At 38.8% G+C, this 22,462-nt stretch overlaps 1 protein-coding gene across 1 annotated transcript in view; it reads right to left on the bottom strand.

Moving 5' to 3' along the window:
• Positions 1-2,864: 2,864 nt before the first annotated feature.
• Positions 2,865-22,462, bottom strand: part of C13H9orf153 (chromosome 13 C9orf153 homolog) — a 28,344-nt gene continuing 8,746 nt past the window's right edge. The window contains exons 2-5 of the mRNA XM_071600797.1: positions 21,936-21,999; positions 20,385-20,579; positions 7,106-7,592; positions 2,865-3,082 (exon numbers count right to left, since the gene is read on the bottom strand). Coding sequence (XP_071456898.1) covers positions 2,865-3,082; positions 7,106-7,592; positions 20,385-20,579; positions 21,936-21,999 — 964 coding nt within the window. The remainder of the gene's footprint in view (positions 3,083-7,105; positions 7,593-20,384; positions 20,580-21,935; positions 22,000-22,462) is intronic.

Below are 22,462 nucleotides of genomic sequence, written 5' to 3'. Positions count from 1 at the left end.
TGGTTGGTTATAATTCATCAAGCTTGTGGTTTTCTGCAGGATATTATTTTTTTCTTAGAATTGTATTACAAATTTAAATGTTTCAGAAAAAGATGGTTCCAGTGTTTGAGAACTGGTTGCCAAAATATGGAAGGGGTTGTGATACCAAAGAGGCACACAGATCCAGGATAGCAAAAAATGTAATTTATTGGGGACTTTTATGGACAGAAGTTTATTTGGGGCTGTAGTAAGACAGAAGGATCCATGCACCCCAAGGTAAGAGGAAGGAGTTTATATGCTAAGCTAGACAAAGGTAGTTCTCAGTCAACTGGATTGTAGTTGGCCTTTCTCAAAAATGTTTAACCTTTTCAATATTAGTTATGAAGTAGTCTGGGCATCAGTGGCCACAAAACACTCCGCTGATTATCTGAATGACTTTGTTTGTCTTATAGGGTTTGGGATGAGGGTCCAGGGACACTGGGCAGGCAAGAGGGCAGTTATATTGATTTGGATCCCTACATAACAACAAACACCTGTGAATTCATTTAAAAGGAGAAAAAGAGAGAAATACTTCTTTGGCCATATTTGGAAGTAACAAGAACATCAACTCCTTAATCTAAAAATTGGCAACTCATGGGAAAAACTTAAGCAATTAATTTGTCTTTCTCATCAACTGCATTTTAGTGCAATTAAATAGACCTGATTGATGAGGGAAATGTTTTACATATGATTTCTAACTTATAAATGTAGAATTGATGATAGAACTAGAAAATCACCAGTGGTAACTCCAAATGAAAAAGAGATAGGCAAATATCATGGTATTAATCACCCATGGCTACATAACAGGCTACCCCAAATGTAGTGGCTCAAAACAATAAAACTGTACTATGGCACCATTCTGTGGGTATCAAATCTTACCAGGTGCCCTGCCTCAGGGTCTCTCCAGGCTACAATCAAGGTGTCAGCTTTATGGTCATCACAAAGCTTGTCAGGGAGAGGTTTTGCTTCCAAGCTCATTCTTGGAAGCAGATCTCAGGTCCTTGCTGGCTGTTGGCCAGAGACAACAGTTACTTGCCACATGGGCATCTCAAAAGATTGCAGCTAGTAAGTGAGCAAGAGAGCAAGAGAGGGTGTTCAAGACAGAATCCATAGGTTTTTGCAACTTAATCTTGAAGGGGAACCCCATCACCTCTTCTGCATTCTATTCTTAAAAGTCTTGAGTCCAGCCCAGGCTCAAGGGGAAAGGATTACACAAGGATGTAAATAGTCAGGAATCGCTGAGAGTCTCTTAGAGATTGCCTACCATAGCTATTGGATGAAAAGTTAATGGAGGAATTTGATAAAATAGAGGCAGCAGGATGTCACCACCTAAATGCTGTTTAAAATCACTAAGACAGGGACAGCCAGACCTTTTTTTGCCTTGTGCTGTGAAGCAATGTGAAATACACAGCACTATCTAATATGCTTTCCAAAAAAGAGGTGACTTTGAATCTAATCAAGCCTATTTACAAGAAACAAATTGAGAGATTTAAAAAAAAAAAAAAAAAACCTATGTGATAGAAGAGCAGGTTAAATGACACCATGGAGATACAAATCTAGAAGATGGAAATCTCTATAGCACAATGGACCTATTTTGTAAGCTAATTGGGGAAAAATGAAGACTTGCTATAGATTAAAAAATCCTTAAGAAAACTAGCAACCAGGGGCTGAGGCTGTAGCTCAGCGGCAGAGCACTTGCCAGCATGCACGAGGCACTGGGTTTGATCCTCAGCACCACATAAAAATTTAAATAAAGGCATTTTGTCCATCTACAACTACAAAAAAAATTAAAAAGAAAACTAGCAACCAAATATAGTCTTTAGACCTTGTTTGGATCCTGATACAAACCAACTAGAAAAAGACAGTTTTGATAAGATGAATTACAGATAGGGTACCAAGGAATTAACTCTCATTTTTAGGCAAATAATGGTATTGTGATTACCAAAGAAAATATGTTTATTTTTCTGAAGTGCACACAAAATATATAAGGATAACATCTAAGACATGAGGGTCAAGACTTCCTTTAAAATATGTCAACTTACACAGCAAAAACAACAGAAATAAGTGAAGTAAGTACAATAAAATGTTAATGTATGTTCAGGTTTAATACTAGTGCAAACATTCCCTCTTTGTCAGTCTCCCTATTTTTTTCCACAACTTCTACTGGATGTATTTATAAACTTTTCTTTGTACCCTTCATTATTTACAACTTTTTCAAAATTTCCTGCTCTGTCTTACTGTGCTATCGTCTAGAAGCTTTTCAGTGCTAGCTTCCAATCAACAGTCCTCTCTCCTCAGATATAAACTATGCCATTGGGATAATTTATTGAAGGTTATTATTACTTTAATGACTTTATGTTTTACTTTCAAGATTTCCCATTCATCCTTTTCAAATCTTCTTGTTCTTGTTTCATTAAACCTTTGAGGGGTTAGTATATTATGTAAAGTTCTCAGATTGATCTCTATATCCACAGGCATTAATTCTTCAATTTGTTGAGTTAATCAACTATTTTGATGATTATGGATCTCCTTGTGTGCTTAAATGTTTTGTGGGAGGGGAGGATTCTGGGGATTGAACCTATAATGAGCTTATTCTTGCTTGCCTGGGTGTTATTCATATGCATCCTTTTCAAAAATATATGATCAACACTTTCTTTGCAATTCTAAACCATTAGGACAGGTCTTACAATAGCAGATCAACTTGGATCTTATACTCTATGTTAATGTTTTAATTTGGGGCTTTGCGTGAATACTATGTAGACGCAGTTCATATATTGTATTGGGTGCTTTCTCTGTGCTTCAATGCTCCCAAAAGAAAACTCCATATCCAAGATATTTTTAATAAACTATATGTTCCAGTTAAGAAAACTGGTCTGAGGATAAATGACGAAAGACTTACGAACTAGCGGAGGGGAAATAAAACCAGGCATAGTCTGGCTCTCTACAAATCTCTTCTCAGTGTTGTATTTTATGTCCACGAATGAAACTGGAGTAGTGCACTTCCATTTTGCAAGCCCCTTAACATATTTCCATTCCAGATCCCTTAGATCCATGAATTGTTTTTCTGAAAAGAATCATATTTTGAAAGGGTCACATGGTGTTGTTATTCAACCTTCAGTCATTCAGATGCTTCATGGATAGAATAAATTGTTTCAGAAAATTGAATCTCCTTTCCCTTTTTGGCAGAAAGCTGCTTCTGAAGCTTTATAAACTGAGGGGAACCTTTGGTGTTCATTTCACCCAAAGCCTTCCCCTAAATAGCAAACTGGGTGAGTCTGGCTGATTGGGCTCAAGTGGATCCTTGAGCCACAGCAGATCAAAGATTGTCTGCTTTGGTGTTTGGATAGCAGCATAAATGGCAAATGGACAGACTTGCATGGCACTGAGAACAACAGAAAGGAGAAAAGAATCCTAATCAGTGGTTGGAACAAGGAGGAAGACTGATCAGCATCATTTCTTTTAAAGATGATACTCTAAGCCCTAAATATAAAAGGGCAAAGGCTTGCTAGAATTTGGCTGTTTTCTATACACTTTCAGGAACTACCTGCTTGGAATGTCATTAGTACTTGCAATCTTTCCAAGGAGCTGATGATCATGGAAAACCAAGCCAAGATGTATTGCACGTCCTCTACCCAGCAACCACTGCCCATTTCCTGACCTTCAATTCCTGTCAGGACTGAATATGTTGTAAAGTTAAAAAAAAAAAAAAAAACACATCAAAAAAGGTCAAGACTGAAAGCAAGGGCTTGAGTGTATAACTGTGGCCAAAGAGCTAAGGAGAGAAGTATGATGATCAGGAGATGATGAGTGCAGTGGACAAGCTGGAAGGCTGGCCTCCTGTTTGTGGGTGACTTCATCATCATCCCCATGTGGTGACATTTGAGCAAATCACCTATGGCCCGAGGGTCAAGCCCACTCTGCTCCTGTCCCAATCAGTCCTGCATCCCCATACTGGGAAGGACCTGGGTTTCCTGTGCCCATCTGATAGGAAATCTTTGTGTATGTTCCATATATGTAGAAGACAGATGCCAGAACTATTCCTTATTCCCCAAGGGAACAGACACACTGGAGCTGCCACATTGTCAACTGTCAGTCCCTAGGGGCTAAATCACCAAATTCCAGGGAGTTGACAAGATCATCACAGACCTGGTATGGCAAGAATAGGAGAAGGTAGAAAAGGACAGGAAGGGATATTTAGCAAGAGACGGACCTAGAGATGATGATTTGTATTAGTAAAGAGCTTTATATCATGATCTTGGTCGATACCATAGGTTGTCTTCCTCCAAACCCATTACAACCCTCTTCTGCTTCCTTCTGCTATAAAAAGGGAAGCCAAGGGTTCTGTCATTAACCTTGCTTAGCAAAAGACCTCTGAAGAGGGATGTCCTAGGAGAACTTTGCTTTCATATGAAAAGAAAATATGGACTTGGGATTGTAACTCAGTAGTAGGGTGTGTGCTTTGCATGCATCAGGTCTTGGGTTCAGTGCCCACCACCACCACAGACACACACACACACACACACACACACACACACACACACGGACAGAAGTACAAATTTGGCCCTTTGTTCTAGTTCACCTCTTCCTGCCTGGGTTGTGGTAGCATCTGATGATAAAGGAGATGTTTTTTTGGACATAAAGATAGAAGCTACATACAAAACAATGGCAGAGCCTGGGTCCAAGGTGACACCTAAAAGCATGGCTGTAGCTCTTGTTTATCTGTCTCAGACATTTAATTATGTAAGAAAAGTATCCCTTATCTGGTTTCTGTGTTATTTTTGGCCAAACACATTCCTAACTTACACAGTTCTATAGGACTTAGCCTGAGCAAGAGGAGCTCCCATAATAGGAGAAGAGAAAACTGGCAATACCCACTCCCTTTTGCTCCACCAATGCTTGGTACTAGTAGGACTACATGTCCTGTAGTATTATCTGACATATCAGGATCCATGAAATTCTTCTATACTGAGTAAGAATGAAGGTGAATTGCTGCAGTACCAATTAATCCTAAGGAATTATTGGAGATCCCTCATAGAGATGCCTACCTGGCTTTATGCATATTCCTTGGACAGGACAAGTTCCAGAGATTTACCTCCAGGATCTCAAGGAAAAAAGGTCTTTTTTTTTAGGGGGGTGGGCGGGTTGGGTTCAGTTATTGGAGGTTGAACTCAGGGGCAGTCGACCACTGAGCCACATCCCCAGCCCTATTTTGTATTTCAGAGACAGGGTCTCACTGAGTTGCTTAGCACCTTGCTTTTGCTGAGGCTGACTTTGAACTCGCCATCCTCCTGCCCCAGCCTCTCGAGCTGCTGGGTTACAGGTTGTGCCACAGCACCTGACAAGAAATAAGGTCTTTGAAACAGAGGACAGACTCTGGGAGGCCACATTAGAGACCCATGAAATTTAGGTGAACAGCAGGCAGGGCATTCTTTAGGAAGAAAGGATAACTCTATCCACTGTGGGTGACAAAGTCAGAAAAAATTCAAAACCCTATTAAACATTCAGAGCCCTACTGCAGTAGACTTTTGGCCAATTCTTACTGATTCACAATACTTTGCATACTTTTTCTTTCTGGCTTCAGACCTGTGTGCTTTTGTGGATGACCTAAGCCATCACTACAATTTCCTAGGCTCTAGTTTGAATTTATCAGAGAAATTCAAGCTCTGCCTTAGGCTCTGTCAAGATGACATAGGGAGTTAAACAAAAACTCTTTCAGTTCCTTGGACCTCATATGCTTAGTCAATCTACTATACTAAATGTGCTCCTTTTGTTTTTATTATAACAGTGGTTGTGTCAAAATATTTGCTGTGAAAATTGTCTTATCTTAAACCTATTTATCTTACCAAGAACCTACTTTGGAGGGACTCAAATATTTATTTAATTTATTTTAATAGCTGCATAGAATGATAAAATATTGCATCATGCTTTTTTTTTCCTCCTGGAACTGGGGATAGAACACAGGCTGTGTGCATGCTAGGTTAGTGCTTTGCCACAGAGCTACACCACCAGCCCCACTCCTGTGAATAACATAAGGAAAATGGAGACCTGAAATATGGCACTCCTTCCTCATTAAAATTTAGCATCCTATGTTTTATGTATTTTTAATGTACTCTGTGTTGTCTTTGACCTTTTATGGGCATCTCTCTACTAAAGAATCAGAAATGAAGGTTTCATTCTGCTGTTTGTGGTCTCTGTTGAAAGTCCTTACAGAGATATTACAATAATGAAAGGTTAAAGATTTTGTCGTAAAACAAAAAAAATCTTGGGGCTGGGGCTGTGGCTCTGTGGTAGAGCACTTGCCTGGCATGTGGGAAGCACTGAGTTTGATTCTCAGGACCATATAAAAATGATAAGTAAATAAAATAAATGTATTTTTAAAAATCCCTAAATGGTACCAAAGCCAAGATACTTGAAAAAGATAATACTCTACTACTAATTTCATGTAGTAAGAAATAAGTAGTTATGGGTATTGTAGCATTTACACCTGACTAATTAACTGATTCATTTTTTAAAAATATTTTTTAGTTGTCAATGGATTTTTTTTTCACTTTATTTATTTATTTGTATGTGATGCTGAGAATCAAACCCAGAGCCTCACACATGCCAGGCAAGTGTTCCACCACTGAGCCACTACTCCAGCCCTTAACTGACTCATTTTGTAAAGGAAAATTTAAGTGGCCTGTCTAAATAACACCCTCTTATGAATGAATCTGGAAGTTGACCCTGGAATTTTTTCTTTTTTGGGGGGGAGGGGTACTAGGAGTTGAATCCTAGGCGCTTTACTACTAAATTATATCTCTGGCCATTTTTATTTATTTATTTATTTATTTATGAGACAGGGTCTCTATAAGTTGCTGAGGCTGTCGTCAAACTTGTAGTCCTCCAGTCTAAGCCCCCTGAGTCACTGGAATAATAGGTGTATGCCACAATGCCAGTTGACCCTGGAATTTTTAATTCTCTCTTATGCATTTCATTGCCATTCTAGGCAACAAAAGATATATCTATGAACATAGAACATCCATGTTTTATGGGTCAATATTTGACTATTTCTATTTTTTTCCCATGTGGCTTCATCTGTTTGGATTACCTGGGTTTGCTGAAACGTATCTGGGAACTTTGTCTTCATAGATCATCTTCTCTTGGATGGAATCAGGAAAGCCTAATATTTTGATGCTCTGAATCTTCTTAATAATGGTAGACTTCGGGAAAGCGCTGGAATGATCATCCATAATGTTATAAGGAAATGTATGTATGGGAGGAGGGATCACAATCTGAGCCAGTCTTTTTTGGGACTTGGAGGGTGGCGGTTTTGGAGGGAGTGGGTCCATTAGTAAGCTGCGGTGGAGAAGCTCAACTATGGATTCTTTCTTTTCAACCTCTTTTTTACCCACTGTATACATGAAAATAGACTGGGGGTCTTCTTTCACACTAGTTTTGCTGATGAATGACCTTTCATTCAGGTTTTTACTAAGTATTTTCTGTGCTTCCTTAGGTGAAATGCCATGAGTTTTTAGGAGAATTGAATTCTTTCTGTTCTTCCTAAAATTCTCAACTGATGCATATAATTCGGGCAGCTGTGGAGTAAACAACAACAACAAAAAAGGAGTGTAAAGGGAGTCATAGGATAGATGAAAATGTAATGAACTGATAGACCCAAGTCCTAGAATAAGGAGGATAACAAATAACCATAACAATAGAAGTATTTATTTTTGGAAGATATCTTTGCTTAAATTAAATCCAGGTGGCAATGTGGAATAGAGAGCAGAAGCTTGAATCTCAGATTCATTCCCACAAAGATGTATTATTTAGACACATCACTTAAACTGAATTGTGAAATAAGATAGCTAGATTTGGGTTTGAATGTATTTGGGATCTTTCCCAATCCAAAATTCTATTGAGGGAACATGAAAGATAGTTGAGGGTGGCTGTGGCTTTTGCTGGTTTTGAATAATGGTGTATTTCTTTTAAGGAAGAAAAGGAGCCTGATCATCTAGATATTAAAGCTTCACCCTGGTGTCCAAGGGGCTCAGAAATACATGCAAAGGAAGCTGTAATTGTTGTAAGTCACAGGAATATTTTACCAAACAAATGGTTACGTTAGTGAGAATAATTGTTAGCTAACAAAACGAAACAAAACAAAACAATGATTCTTCAGAGTATCCTTTCCCATATAAAATCCTATATTGAAAAAAATGGGTCCTCTGCTTCCTGGTGGCCATGTTCTCTGAGCTGCTTTCCTCAACCATGCTCTTCTACTGTGCTGTTTACCTTGGGCCCAGAACTATCGAGTCAGCCACCTATGGACTGAGACTTCTGAAAATAAAAGCCAAAATAAACTTTTCCTCCTCTGTGTTGTTATTATTACAGTAACAAAAAGCTGACTAAAAACACAAGTTGGTTTGGAGAAGTGGGGTTATTCCTGTGACTAACCTGCCCATAGGGTTCAAAAGCCTTTGGAATTCATTTATTTTTATTTATTTTTTTTTATTGTTGGTTGTTCAAAACATTACATAGTTCTTGATATATCATCTTTCACACTTTGCTTCAAGTGGGTTATGAACTCCCATTTTTAGCCCATATACAGATTGCAGAATCACATCAGTTACACATCCATTGATTTACATATTGCCATACTAGTGACTGTCGTGTTCTGCTACGAACATTTAAAAGGGGGGAGGAATTTTCAAAAGTTCAGAGAGGCAAGTTGGAAAAGCTTTAGATTGTTGTAAGCAGAGCTTATGGGTGATTCTGGTGAGAGTTCAAAAGACCAGAATGCCAATAAAACTGGGGACAGTAAAGACAGGGATCATGAGGTTTTAGAGGAAATGGAGAACTAATTGATCTGGCAAAGGAAATTTCAAGGCAGCCCAGCATTCAGGTGGTGGCATGGATATTGCTGGTGGCTTTTAGCTATGTTTACTGTGATAATCACCATCAGAAAGCAGAACAGAAATATTTCAAAAACTTGAAGTTTGGCTAGAAAATTTAGAGTAAAACTGGGGCTAAAGAAGATGTGGTTGTTAAAGAAATTACAGCAACTAAAGAAATGCTAAATAATTTACCAAGAGATACTAGGAAACATGGCTTGAAGGCAGCTCAGGAATTGATAAGACCGTAGCCATCTCAGGCTCAAGGATATAAAAGTAAAACTTTATTTGAGAAGAAACCAGTGGAGAACTCTGCTTGCACAGGGAGGCCTAGGAAGTTGTTTCACCATGTTCAGCTACCCAGGTACTCAGAGGCTGGTGCAGCATGGTCCCAAGAGACTTGGCTATTGCATGAGATGGAGGCAGACTTTGGCATCAACCACGTGGTGCTAGTTCTGCAGGAATGCTGAAATTAGGGAATGATAGAGGCTTCCAATGAGAATTCAAAGGAAGATCTGGAAGGCCAGGCAAAGTGTAGTTTGGAGTCCCTGAGGGCTGCCCTGCAATGGTGACTCATCAAGATGTAAGAAGAGAGTGGGGGCTGAAGCTCAGTGGTAGAGCACTTGCCTAGCATGTGTGAGGCACTGGGTTTGATATGCAGTACCACATACAAATAAATAAATAAGATAAAGGTATTGTGTCCATCTACAACTAAAATAAATAAAGGATGTGAGAAGAAAGTTGAAACTTCAGTGGATAACTGTGGCATTAAGAGATACCAGTACCATGGGACGTCTGCCTAGAAAAGCTACAGTAATTGAGCAGAGACCAGCCAAGAAACAGCCCATTTGCTTGCAAATAAACCACTGGGACAGGGCTACAAAAGCCCTTTGGAGAGAACACCACATTGCCATGTACCCCAGGTGTTGGATGTGGAGCTAAAGGATTGTTTGCCCAATGAGATTTCAGTCTACTTTTGTCCCATCCTTTCCTTGGATACCCCTAGTTCTCCATTTGGGGAAAGGAGAAAATATCTGAGAGTTTTCTCCCTTCCCCAAAACATCTGAGAGTTTGCCTTGAGTCTCAGAGACCTTGGGGCAGTTCTGAAACATTTTAAGACTATGGGGACTCCTGGAAATGGACTAAATGTATTTTGCATTATGACATGGGCATGAGCTTTTGGAGGCCAGGGATGGAATATAGTTTGATGTGAAATGTTCCCCAACAGCTCCTGTGAGAGACAATATTAGAGGTGAAATGATTAGATTATGAGAATTATAACCCAATTGGTGGATTAATCCAATGATATGGATTAATTGGGTGGTAACTGTAGGCAGGTGGGGAGTGGTTGGAGGAGGTAGGTCCCAGGGGGCATGTCTTTGAAGTTTATATTTTGTCCCTGATGAAAGGAGCTCTTTCTGTTTTCTGGTGGCCATATTCTGAGTTGTTTTTTTTTTTGACCATACCCTCTGCCATGATATTCTTCCTCACTTTGGGTCCAGACTTATAGAGTTGGTTGCCTATGAATTGAGACCTCTGAAAATGTGGGCAAAAATAAGATTTTCCCCTATAAAAGGAAAGAAAGAAAGGAAGGAAGGAAGGAAGGGACTTGTATTTTCTCAACTGTTCTCTCAATTATTCTATCATTCAGAGGAAGTTTTTTGGGTCATTCAATTAGAAGGTTAAAGAAGCCATAGATTCATGTTAGAGCCAAAATTTGGGTCTAATTGCAGAGTTTCCTTTTAATCACAGTCAGATCTATTGCCAAGAACAATAAATACAACATGAACTAAAGTTACCAAATGGCTCATTAAAACTAATTAACATCATTAGGAAAACAATTTAACATCTAGGCTCACCTGTTCTTGGAAGAGCTATGTTTTGCTGGGACAAAAAAAAAAAAAAAAAAGTTAAGTCACTGAAATAAAATGTTGGTGTTCCTTATGGCTCCCAGGTATGTTACTGAATAGTCAATAATCTAGATTTTTTATAATGCTTAAATCTCATTTCCTGTGTCCAATATCATAGGATTTTAAATACATACCGAATATCTCTGAAATGATGGTGTCCTACCAACTTTAGCTGAATTGTTGTCTCTCGGGAGGGACATTGTGCTGGAATTTTATTCCCTAACTCCTAAAAAGCAAAAGTCAAAGATCAAAAATCAGATTAAGTACAAAAGAAAATCCGGGTACAGTGGCACTCCCCTGCAATCCTGGTGGCTCAGGAGGTTGAAGCAGGAGGATCTAAATTTGAGGCCAGTCTCAGCAGCTACATTGTGAAATACTCAACAACTTAGCAAGACCCTGTCTCAAAAGAGAATATAAAAAGGGCTGGGGATGCAGCGCAGTAGTAGAGTGCCCCTGGGTTCAATCCTCAGTACCTTAAATAAGCAACAAACAAAAATAAATAAACAAAAAGAGAGGGGCAATGCTTTAAAGAAAAATCTTCTGAACTTTGTGAGTGGGACACTTTTAAAATTTCATTCCATTTTATTTAGTTTTCTCCTTAGTCTGGGTTTACTAAATTTACCTTTCAGCCAAGCATTTTCTTTAAAGCATTTCAATTTTGTGTGTGTGTGTGTGTGGTACTGAGGATTGAACCTTGGGTGTTCTACAACTGAACTATATCCATAGCCCATTTTAATTTTTATTTATTTTGAGACAGGGTCTCACTAAGTTGCTGAGGCTGGCCTTGAATTTGCAATTCTCCTGCCTCAGCCTCCTGTATTGCTGAGGATTACAGGCATGTGCTACCATACCTGACTCAAATTCTTAAATAACACATATTTTTCAGGTTAGTTCAAAGAATACTGCATGGACTTTTGTTTGTTTGTTTTATTTGGTCTTACGTAATTTGATCAACTTTTTAGTTCTTCTAAATAAAAAAAATCACCTACCTTCATACCCAGGAAAAAGTGTTTTTCATTCAGGAGAGAAAAGTTAATGATGAATAACAATTACAAGAACAAGGAACATTCTGAAATAATTTGCTTTGTGCCAGATATGAAGCAATTTGTAGATGGCATTTCATTTAATATCTTTGTGAAGAATTTAAAATGACCAAAGAATCTCTACTTACTTGTCTCATTAATAAAATGGCAGTTAAATCCACTACCATATTTGATTCTGGCTTTATGCTTGGCTTTGACCAATAGCAAGTGGCTCTGCCTGAGTGACACTGTGTGAGTGCCAGAGTTCAGTCTTAAGCTGTCAGCTTCACTTCACATTCGTGGAAACCTGGGCTGCTATGTAAAGTGGTCTGGCTGCCTTTCTGGGGAGACCAGATGAAGCCAACAGCCAGCACCCACCACCAGACTTGTAACGAAGCCATCTTGCTTCATCCAGCCCCCGAGGAGACTCCAGATGACTGCAGCTTCATGCACAATCCTGGCTGATCCTGAATGGAAAGAGCTACCACCCAGAAGAGCTGGCCAACTCTAAAATTATGAAATGAGTTATTGTTGTTTGAAGCCACTAGGTTTGGGGTGCATTGTTATACAGAAATAAACACAGATAACCTCTACAATAGTTTACATCCTTGGTTTAATTTATTCCAGCAAACACTCTGTTGGCAGGTAAGGAAATATATGAAGGGAGAACATTCCTGGGTGGCTCTGCATCCTGACTGGTAGCTCTGGGCACTGGGATGGGTGTCCGAGAGGACCCAAAACACTCATTTGTTGATTGAGATGAAGCAAAAACAATTACATTCTTCCCCTTCTTCCTTTTCCCTCCCAAGCAAAGTTAAAAAAAAATCCATATCTATCTATTATCTTCTATCTATCTATTATCTATCTATCTATCTATCTATCTATCTATCTATCTATCTATCTATCTATCTATCATCTCTACAGCTAACCTACCAACCGCCATAGCTTAGCCACACAATACACTATGGAGTGTCAGTTGCTTCCTCTTGTGATTGTGTGGCTGACTAGGATCTGTGGCTTGCTGCCATCTAGGCTAGAAAATGATCAATATTCTAAATTTGAAGTTCGGTTTCTACTTAACATGTACTGCTTTGCACCACCGTGAAGTTGAAAACCTGTAAGTTGAACTGTCATAATTTGGGGACCATATATCCATTTATATTTCCAAATAGATTATTGTTATTACTAAGACCTCTATATTAATATATGACCCCCCCCCAGAAAAAAAAAAAAGACAGTGCAACATGCACACCTCTTTTCTTACTTTCAGACAGTGGCTTCACAGACCTGTCAATTAAAGTAAAACTTTCCTTATATGGTTTCTGCAAAGGAAAATATTTTCTTTAAAATTTCATCTAAAACTTCTGAGTATGTTTTGAGTTATCCAGTATTGTCATCTTTCAGTAGTGTTGTCTACCATGGAAAGCTCCTTTCTCCCATTGCCAAGAAGTGATCAATTGTCTCCCTTCTACTCCCCTCAGAACAGGGCAAGTTTAACCTCCTAACACACACACACACACACACACACACACACACACACACACACTACTTTAAACTGTGACACCTCACGTAAATGATTCCCAGCTCTGATGGCCAAGCTGCAGCTCTGTGTAAATAAATTCAGATCAATAACTGAGAAGCGTATGTGCATTTCATTACAGTGGGACGGAGGACAGGACTGGAGCACAAGGAAGCTTAGATTCTTGCTGATCTTTGTTGCTGAACTACAATGGCGTACATGCTCTTCTCCCTGAAGAAACAGGATTCTGAACGCAGAAACAGGTCATTAGCCAGTGTTTTTATACACTTTAATTTTAGCTGTATAACATACTTTCAACTTCAGGCCCTTTGCTTTAGCCAAATCCATACTAAATCTGGTTTAATACGCAATCCAAACTCTTCTGGTGAGTGAATCTGGACTCATGAAAGTCGTGACAGTCAACAGGCAGCGTGGGTCCACACAACTTGAGTGGAGCTCTTTTGGGGGCTCTTCAGCACTTCTGTCCATTATTTATTATTCCCACCATTCAATTCTAATTGTAATGAGAAGAGCGAGGGTGTGTCATAACTCCCTGGGATGGTATCCCATAGTTCCTACCCAACTTTTCACCTTTCACTCCTGTCTAGAAGGAAAAGTTCTCTCTGCTCATCTAATATTGATTTCTCTCTTTCTTGTCCAGGGAGGCATGTTTTATTCTTCTTGTAACCTTGTGGTATATTTCCCCTCGATTTTCTTTCCTCCCCTTCCAACAACTCTTCATTTTCTTTCTTCTTGCTTCTCTATCACTCTTTTATCTTCTATTTCACTTTCTCCAATGTAATGTATCCTTTCCTTCTTTACAAATATGTAATATTTCTTCCACTTGGAGGAAAAATACAACTCCTTTTGACTCTGTTTCTACCACTAACTTTAGCCCTTTATGTCTTCTTTAACTCTATACTTGCTGTTTTTATATTCTCATAAGTAATCTTTAGCATAATGACATTTAACTTCCATGCTATATGATGAACTAAAATCGGATTCTTGAAGGGAATAGTGGGGAGGGACTAGGAATTTAACCCAGGTGCAGTTTACCACTGCGCTACATCCCCAATCTTTTCCCTATTTTATTTTTTAAATTTTAAAGACAGGGCCTCTACTAAAAGTTGCTGAGGCTGGACTTGACTTGAGATCCCTCCGGTCTCAGCCTCCCCAGTGATTGGCATTATAGGTGTGTACCACCATGCCCAGCTCAACTATCAATTTGAAAGTAGTTTTTACTATCCTTATTTTTCTCCATCTCACTATTAACTACCCCCTCATTTTGAAACTAATTTTTAAAAGAATAAATTCCCTGATATTTCTAAATGCTTTGAAATGATCTTTTTATTTTGTACAATGAAATGTTTACTTCTTATTCTTAATTAATCTAACAGATAACAGCTTGTTTGATCTTGCAATGATCTTAATAATGCATCTAATTGTCTTCAGTTTTGGACTATTGCAATGATGTCTTCCCAATTACATTGTCTGGTGTTATTCTTCTTGTTATCTGTTCCAAACCACCTTTTTATCCATTGACTAATTAGCCCATTCTTCACACTTGGCCACTTATTACTTTTAGGACAAGATATAAAATTTTTAACCAGCCTTATAAAGGCCATTCAACAATCTGCTTCTAACACTTTTCCATCATTTAAGAATCAAATTTCAAGTAGGGGCCCAGTGGTATGTGCCTGTCATTCTAGCTACTTGGGAAGCTGAAGCAGGAGGACACAGTGAGCCCAAGAGTTTGAAGCTTGCTGGACGACATAGTGAGACCATTAAAAAAAAAAAAAAGGCCAGAAAAACAAAACAACAATGGCAGACAATAAAATCACCAAACAACAACAAATACAAAATTTAAAAAATATGATAGTTTAAGAAATCATATTTCACTGCTACCACAATACCATAAATATAATTTCCAATTGTATCAGCTAGGTCACAATCCTCTGTGTCTCAGTAAAATTCTTGCTTTGAGCCCTCAACCATAATGTCCTTTCTTCTTTTCATGCCAATCTAAAACACAATAGAAATGAAGATCAAATTGAAAGAAGCACAATCTTGAATATATTTGTTTCATACAAAAGCAAAATATTATCCACAGGAAGTAGAAATTTGAAAAAGTTAAAAATGATTCAAAGAGGCTCCAGTAATGAGAATTGATTCTCTTACAAGGATGCCAATCGATTCACTGGGGGAAAGTAGTGTTTTCAATAAATGGTGCTGGAACAATTGGATATTTACATGAAGAAGAATAAATTTGGACCCTTAACCAATCCTTATGCAAAAATTAATTTAAAATGGACTATAGACCTAAACATAGTAGGTAAAACTATAGAATACCTAGAATAAAATATGGGAGTAAATTAAGTAAGCAACGATTTCTTGAATATAGCACCAAATCACAAGCAAAAGAAGGAAAAAAGTAAATGACTACATTAAAATAAAAATTTCTGTGCTTTAGTGAAAGAAATAGAAAATATTTGCAAATCATATTTCCATCAGGTACTTATATCCCAGAGTTCATAAAGAACACTTACAAATCAACAAAAAAAATATCCAATTAAAATATGGGCAAATGGGGACTTCGGTTTGGTTTTCAGTGTGGCACATAAGAAGCTTTGAAGTCATCACTCTGTCCTAACAGCAAGTAAAAAGCCAAATAGAATGAAAACAACTCTTTTTGGATCTGACAGAGAAGTGAGGTCACACTGCTGCATCTAAAGTTCCAAGGACAGGCAGGTAAATAGAATCAAAGCAGAAACCTCCCTAAGAACCGGCAAGAAGCCTCCACAGGAACCAGTACCGCAATCATGCTTAGCTTTTAGTGAAAAATATTACAAGGCACGTGAAGAGGCAGAAAGTCAGTTTGAAGAGACAGAGCAAACACCGGAACCAGATGCTGATAAATACAAAAAGTGAAAAATAAAACACAAAAAACAAAAGTTGTACATAGTTATATTCAAATTGCTGAAAAGCAAAGATAAAGAAAAAATCTTGAAAGATACCAGACACCTTATCTATAAGGACAAAAGATGAAAATGGTGCCTAATTTCTCCTTATTAACCATTTCAAGAAGAAAGAGAGAAATATTTAGTCTTGGGGAAAAAATACAGCAACTGAAAATTTTTCTGTCTTATGAAATTATCCTTCAAAAGTAAAGAATAAAGATATTCTCTAACATTGAGGTGATTTTTTCTTATTATATTTATTTATTTATTTTTGCAGTACTAGGGATTGAAGCCAGGGGTGATCTACTATTGAACTACATCCCCAGCCCCCCTTATTTTTTTCTTTCTTTTTTTTTTTTTTTTGAGATAGAATCTCACTAAGTTGCCCAAGCTGGACTCAAACTTGCTGTCCTACCTCAGCTTGCTGAGTCACTGGGATTATAGACCTGTACCACTGTGGCCCCGTTAATGAAATGTGTTGCCAGTACAACTGCCTTGCTAAAGAAGCTCGGGCTGTCCCTCAGTGATGGGGTGTTCACCTAGCATGCTTGAGGCCTTGAGTTCAATCCAAAGAAAACGTAAAGAAATTCTTCAGAGTGAGAAAGAAAATTATGTGTCAGAAATTCAGAGTTACATAAAGAAAGGTAGAATATTAGAGAAAAAAAATAGATGCAAAGTAAAATAAAATGCTTACTTCTTATTCTTAATTAATCTAACAGATAACAGCTTGTTTGATATTAATAATAGCAAAATGTATTCAATGATTATAGCTTATGTGTAAGTGAAATCAATGACAATGACACAAGGAATGAGAGGGAGGAATTAGTAATATTTTGTTGTCATAGGGTCCTTTACCACCAGTGAAGCAGTACAGTATTATTTGAAAGTGGACTTGGATTTGTGTGTGTGTGTGTGTGTGTGTGTGTATACTGTGTATTGAACCGAAGGGCACTCTACCACTGAGCTACATCACTTTTTTTTTTTTTATTTTAATTTTGAGAGAGGGTTTCACTAAATTCTTGAGGCTGGCCTTGAACTTGCAATCCTCCTGCCTCAGCCTCTGGAGTTGCTAGAATTAAAGGTGAGTGCCACCATACCCAGCTGACTTGGATTACTTGTAAATGTTTATTACAAACTTTAGGGCAATTGCTAAAAATAGTAAGATAAGTATTATTGATATCTTAAGAAAGGATAAAAATGGAATAAAAATTGCTCCACAAAAGATATTTTTTTCACACAAAAGATGTGAAAGATAACAATAGGAACAAAGAACAAGAGCAACAAATAGAAAACTGCAAAAAATGGTAGATCTTAATTCAACTACATCAATAATTACTTTTACTGTCTAAAGTTAACTAAATACAGAAATTTCAGGATGATTCAAAAAAGAAGACTCAATAATTCAGTGTCTACAAAAAACAGTCTTTATATATAAAGACATTTAGATCAAGAATAAAGGGATAGAGAAAGATGTACCATGCTAACTCTAATCAAAAGAAAGGAGGAGAAGTATATTAATTTCATACAGGGCAGACTTCAGAGCAGGGAATGTTAACAGGGTTAAAGAGAGGGTTTACATAACAATAAAGGGGACAGTTCTCCAAGAAGACAAAACAATCCTTAATATGTTTTTGCCTCACAAAGAATCAAAATATATGAGGCAAAAACCTCATAGAACCTCATGGAGAAAGAGATGACTCCACTACTATAGTAGGATACTTTAACATTCCTTTATCAAAAATGTACAGATACATTGCTCTGTAGTATAGTTTAAGGTCTGGTATAGTGATGCCACCTGCTTCACTCCTCCTGCTAAGGATTGCTTTAGCTATTCTGGGTCTCTTATTTTTACAGATGAATTTCATGATTGCTTTGTCTATTTCTAAGAGGAATGCCATTGGGATTTTGATCAGAATTGCATTAAATCTGTATAGTGTTTTCGGAAGTATGGTCAGTTTGATGATATTAATTCTGCCTATCCAAGAGCAAGGTAGATCTTTCCATTTTCTAAGGTCTTCTTTGATTTCTTTCTTTAGGGCTCTGTAGTTTTCATTGTATAGGTCTTTCACCTTTTGCTAAGTTGATTCCCAAGTATTTTTTTTTTTGAAGCTATTGTAAATGGGGTAGTTTTTCTCATTTCCGTCTCAGAGGATTTGTCTCTGATATACAGAAATGATTTCATAACCTGATACTTTGATGAATTCGTTTACCTTAAACTATACTACAGAGAAATAGTAACAAAAAACAGTATGGTATTGGCACCAAAATAGACTAGTAGACCAATGATACAGAATAGAGGACACAGAGACTAACCCACAAAATTACAATTATCTTATATTAGACAAAGGCGCCAAAAACATGCATTGGAGAAAAGATAGCCTCATCAACAAATGGTGCTGGGAAAACTGAAAATCCATATGCAATAAAATGAAATTAAACCTCTATCTCTCACCATGCACAAAACTCAACTCAAAATGGATCAAGGACCTAGGAATTAAGCCAGAGACTCTGCATCTAATAAAAGAAAAAGTAGGCTCTAATCGTCATCATGTGGGATTAGGCCCCAATTTCCTTAATAAGACTCCTATAGGGCAAGAATTAAAACCAAGAATCAATAAATGGGATGGACTCAAACTAAAAAGTTTCTTCTCAGCAAAAGAAACAATCTGTGAGGGAATAGAGAGCCCACATCTTGGGAGCAAATTTTTACCCCTCACATATCAGATAGAGCACTAATCTCTAGAGTATATAAAGAACTCATAAAGCTAAACACCAAAAAACAAATAACCCAATCAATAAATGGGCCAAGGACATGAACAGACACTTCTCAGAAGAGGATATTTAATCAATCAACAAATATATGAAAAAAATGTTCATCGTCTCTAGCAATTAAAGAAATGAAAACCAAAACTAGTCTAAGATACTATCTCACTGTAGTCAGAATGGCAGCTATTATGAAGACAAACAACCATAAGTGTTGGCGAGGATGTGGGGAAAAAGGTACACTCACACATTGCTGGGTGGGACTGCAAATTGGTGCAGCCAATATGGAAAGCAGTATGGAGATTCCTTGGAAATCTGGGAATGGAACCACCATTTGACCCAGCTATCCCTCTCCTCAGACTATACCCAAAGGACTTAAAAACAGCATACTACAGGGACACAGCCACATCAATGTTTATAGCAGCACAATTCACAATAGCTAAACTGTGGAGCCAACCTAGATGCCCTTCAGTGGATGAATGGATTAAAAAAATGTGGCATATATACCCAATGGAATTTTACTCAGCAATAAAAGAATAAAATCATGGCATTTGCAGGTTAATGGATGGCGTTGGAGAAGATAATGCTAAGTGAAGTTAGCCAATCCCAAAAAAATCAAATGCCAAATGTTTTCTTTGATATAAGGAGGCTGACTCATAGTAGGGTAGGGTAAAGGGGCTTCTTGCAGCAAATAAGGTGCAAGTCCCAAAAGGGCCTGACTGCACAGACTGTTGGTCAAATCAAAAGCAAACTATTGGTGCTTTCCTGAGGCTGAAGGGGGCAATGGGGAGGGAATGAAAATAGCTTTCTAATGAGGGTGATGGGAAAGTTCTAAAATTAGATTGTAATGTTGCTTGAGAAACTCTGTAAAATTAGCAAAAATCACTGAATTTTACATATTTTTTGGTGCAATTTAACTTTTCTTTTCTTGAGGTGCTGGGGATTAAACCCAGGGATCAAGGATGCTTTATCACTGAGCTACATCCCCAGTCCAGTGTAATTTAGTTTTTCTTTTTGCCCTTTTTCCTCTCCTCTGCTATACTTTATTAGTTACTTTATCAAGTAGCCCATAGAATTAGGCTCATTTTTCCCTGTGTTTATATAGTCACATGCTGGCATATAAACACACATACATAGTAATTGTTTACAGAACTAGAATCCCATTACACTCAATTTCCACATCTTGCTTTTCTCACCAATGATTGCTCATGGAAAGTCCACCCACTCACCTAACTCACCTCTGGTCATCATGAATACTGTCTTACATTTTTTGATTGACATGATTCCTGCTTTAACTCTCTCATGTAGCAGTCCCGAGGCCTTCCTACCGAGGGACAGGAAAGACATGCCACAAGACTGCTGAGACTCCTTGTTCCACATTCTACTTGGAGCTGGCCTGCTTGAGGGGCATCTCCTTTTTCAGCTGGAGGATTCCGATCTATTTCAGGGTGGCAGAAATGGCTTTGCTTGTGGGAAGGAGGTGAGGCGCAAATGAGGTGCCCATGACGACAGCAGCCATACTGCTGTGGGGACAGAGGCAGAGGAACATAATTCCAAGGGGCCAGGATCCCGCATTCCCTGGGCATCTTACTTATGAGGACCTTGTTTTAAAATATGGTGTATAATAGCTGGATGTGGTGGCACACACCTGTAATACCAGCAACTCTGAGGCAGGAGGATCCCTAGTTCAAGGAAAGTCTAGGCAACTTAGCAAGATTCTGTCCAAAAATGTAAAATAGAAGGCAGGAGCTGGGAATGTAAGTCAGAGGTAGAGTACCTCTGGGTTCAGCCCCCAGTATATCAATCAATCAATCAATCAATCAATAATTTTAAAATGTTGTGTGTTAATAGAAAATTGAAATTCAGTAAGGCCAACAGACCAAGAAATGATTACTATTGAAAATAGAGTGGAAAGGGGTAATATGACATGCTGTGTGTGTGGTTGGAGGCACCAGAGGAAGCACCAGTGTTGATCCAAGGACAGGGTAGGAGTGGGGAAAATATGGAAGAGCTGTTAGTATGGCTTCCATGGGAAAGAATAAGGCAGGCAGGGTAAGGTTTAAGATCAACTAGTCTTAATAAATACAGCAAGCCCTGGAGTACAGAGGCTGTTACAGGTTTGTGGTAACTGATCCTGCAGTGATTACAGAAAGTAAATAGTGTAAAACTTCAACACAGGAGGTGGTTGGGAGCATAGGCTCTGGTTGGTTTGCATTTGTAAGGCACACAATCCCAAGGAATTATTTAATGCCTGAAAGAACAATTCATCCAGGGTCAGGAAGGCCCCAGCCATCAAAGCACCGGAACAACACAAGACATGGCTAATACAGGGCTGCTCTGTGGTCTTTTGTCCTACATAGCCTCAGTATGCAGCTCTCTTTTTGTGGAGATATGATTTGTTTTCTTACTCAGTATGAAATAAGAAAAAACAAGTTACACCTCTTAACTTTATTGTAGGTATTGTTGTTGTTATTATTGTTGGGGTGCAGGAGACTCCCCCTTCTTGGAGAACATCATGGAATCCCTTACTCCTCTCCCTCCTCTCCAAAGGGCACCAAGCCAAGAGTGCCAAATTCAAAGGTTTCCTTGACCAATCCCCAAAGGACACAGTGTCCACTCGCTGTTCCTGAGTCACCCTGCCAATCAACACCCGCCATGTCCCCTACGCAACCCTTCTTAAGCCAAAGCTTGTAAGCACACGCTCTCTTCTATCTGTTCTCTGCCCTCTTCCTCTTCTTTCTCTCCTCTCTCTACCCTCTCTCTCTCTCTCTCTCTCTTTCTGCCCTCTTCCCTCTCTGCTCTCTACCTCTCCTTCAGGCAGCCCCCCCCCCCCCAATGAAATCTCTTGGTTGAATCTCCATTTCGGGTGAGTCACTCGCCTTTCTGTCGTCGTCGTCGTCGTCATCGTCATCATCATCATCATCATCATCATCATCATCATCTCTTCAGTAGTTGGGTGTGGGAGACCAATCTTGCCTGTGACTGGGTCTGACTCACGCTGCTAGACAGTCCGTCTTCTGGGGTTCCAGCAACTGTGTCTTCGTGTAGGGGCGTGTCTCTCCACATCCCCAGGGATCCAGTCACCTCACCTGTCCTTGTAACCCTGCCCCCCTTGACCCTCATTGGACCGGGATTTCCCAAGAATTTAGAGTCCCCTAATAAAAGTCCACTCCAAAGCGTGCTCGCTCTCTCTCACCAGCCTATGGTGTAGTCCCTTAGTCTCCCGTTTGGAGAGCTTGAGGCCGGGGGCAGAGGAGCCGTCCTGGAGCTTGGTTTAAAGGTAAATTGTGTGTCTGCGTTTTATTTCTAACACCCCTTGAGAATTTCCTCTGAGTGACCAAACAGTTAGCTGTCTGTGCTGGACACGGATGATAGCTGGGAAACAAGTTTCCTCAGAAAATAAGTT

Source organism: Marmota flaviventris, chromosome 13, assembly GCF_047511675.1.
Source record: "Marmota flaviventris isolate mMarFla1 chromosome 13, mMarFla1.hap1, whole genome shotgun sequence".
Classification (NCBI taxonomy): Eukaryota; Metazoa; Chordata; class Mammalia; order Rodentia; family Sciuridae; genus Marmota; species Marmota flaviventris.
The sequence above is the reverse complement of the archived record's forward strand: the minus strand, read 5'-3'. Positions and strand labels throughout refer to the sequence as shown.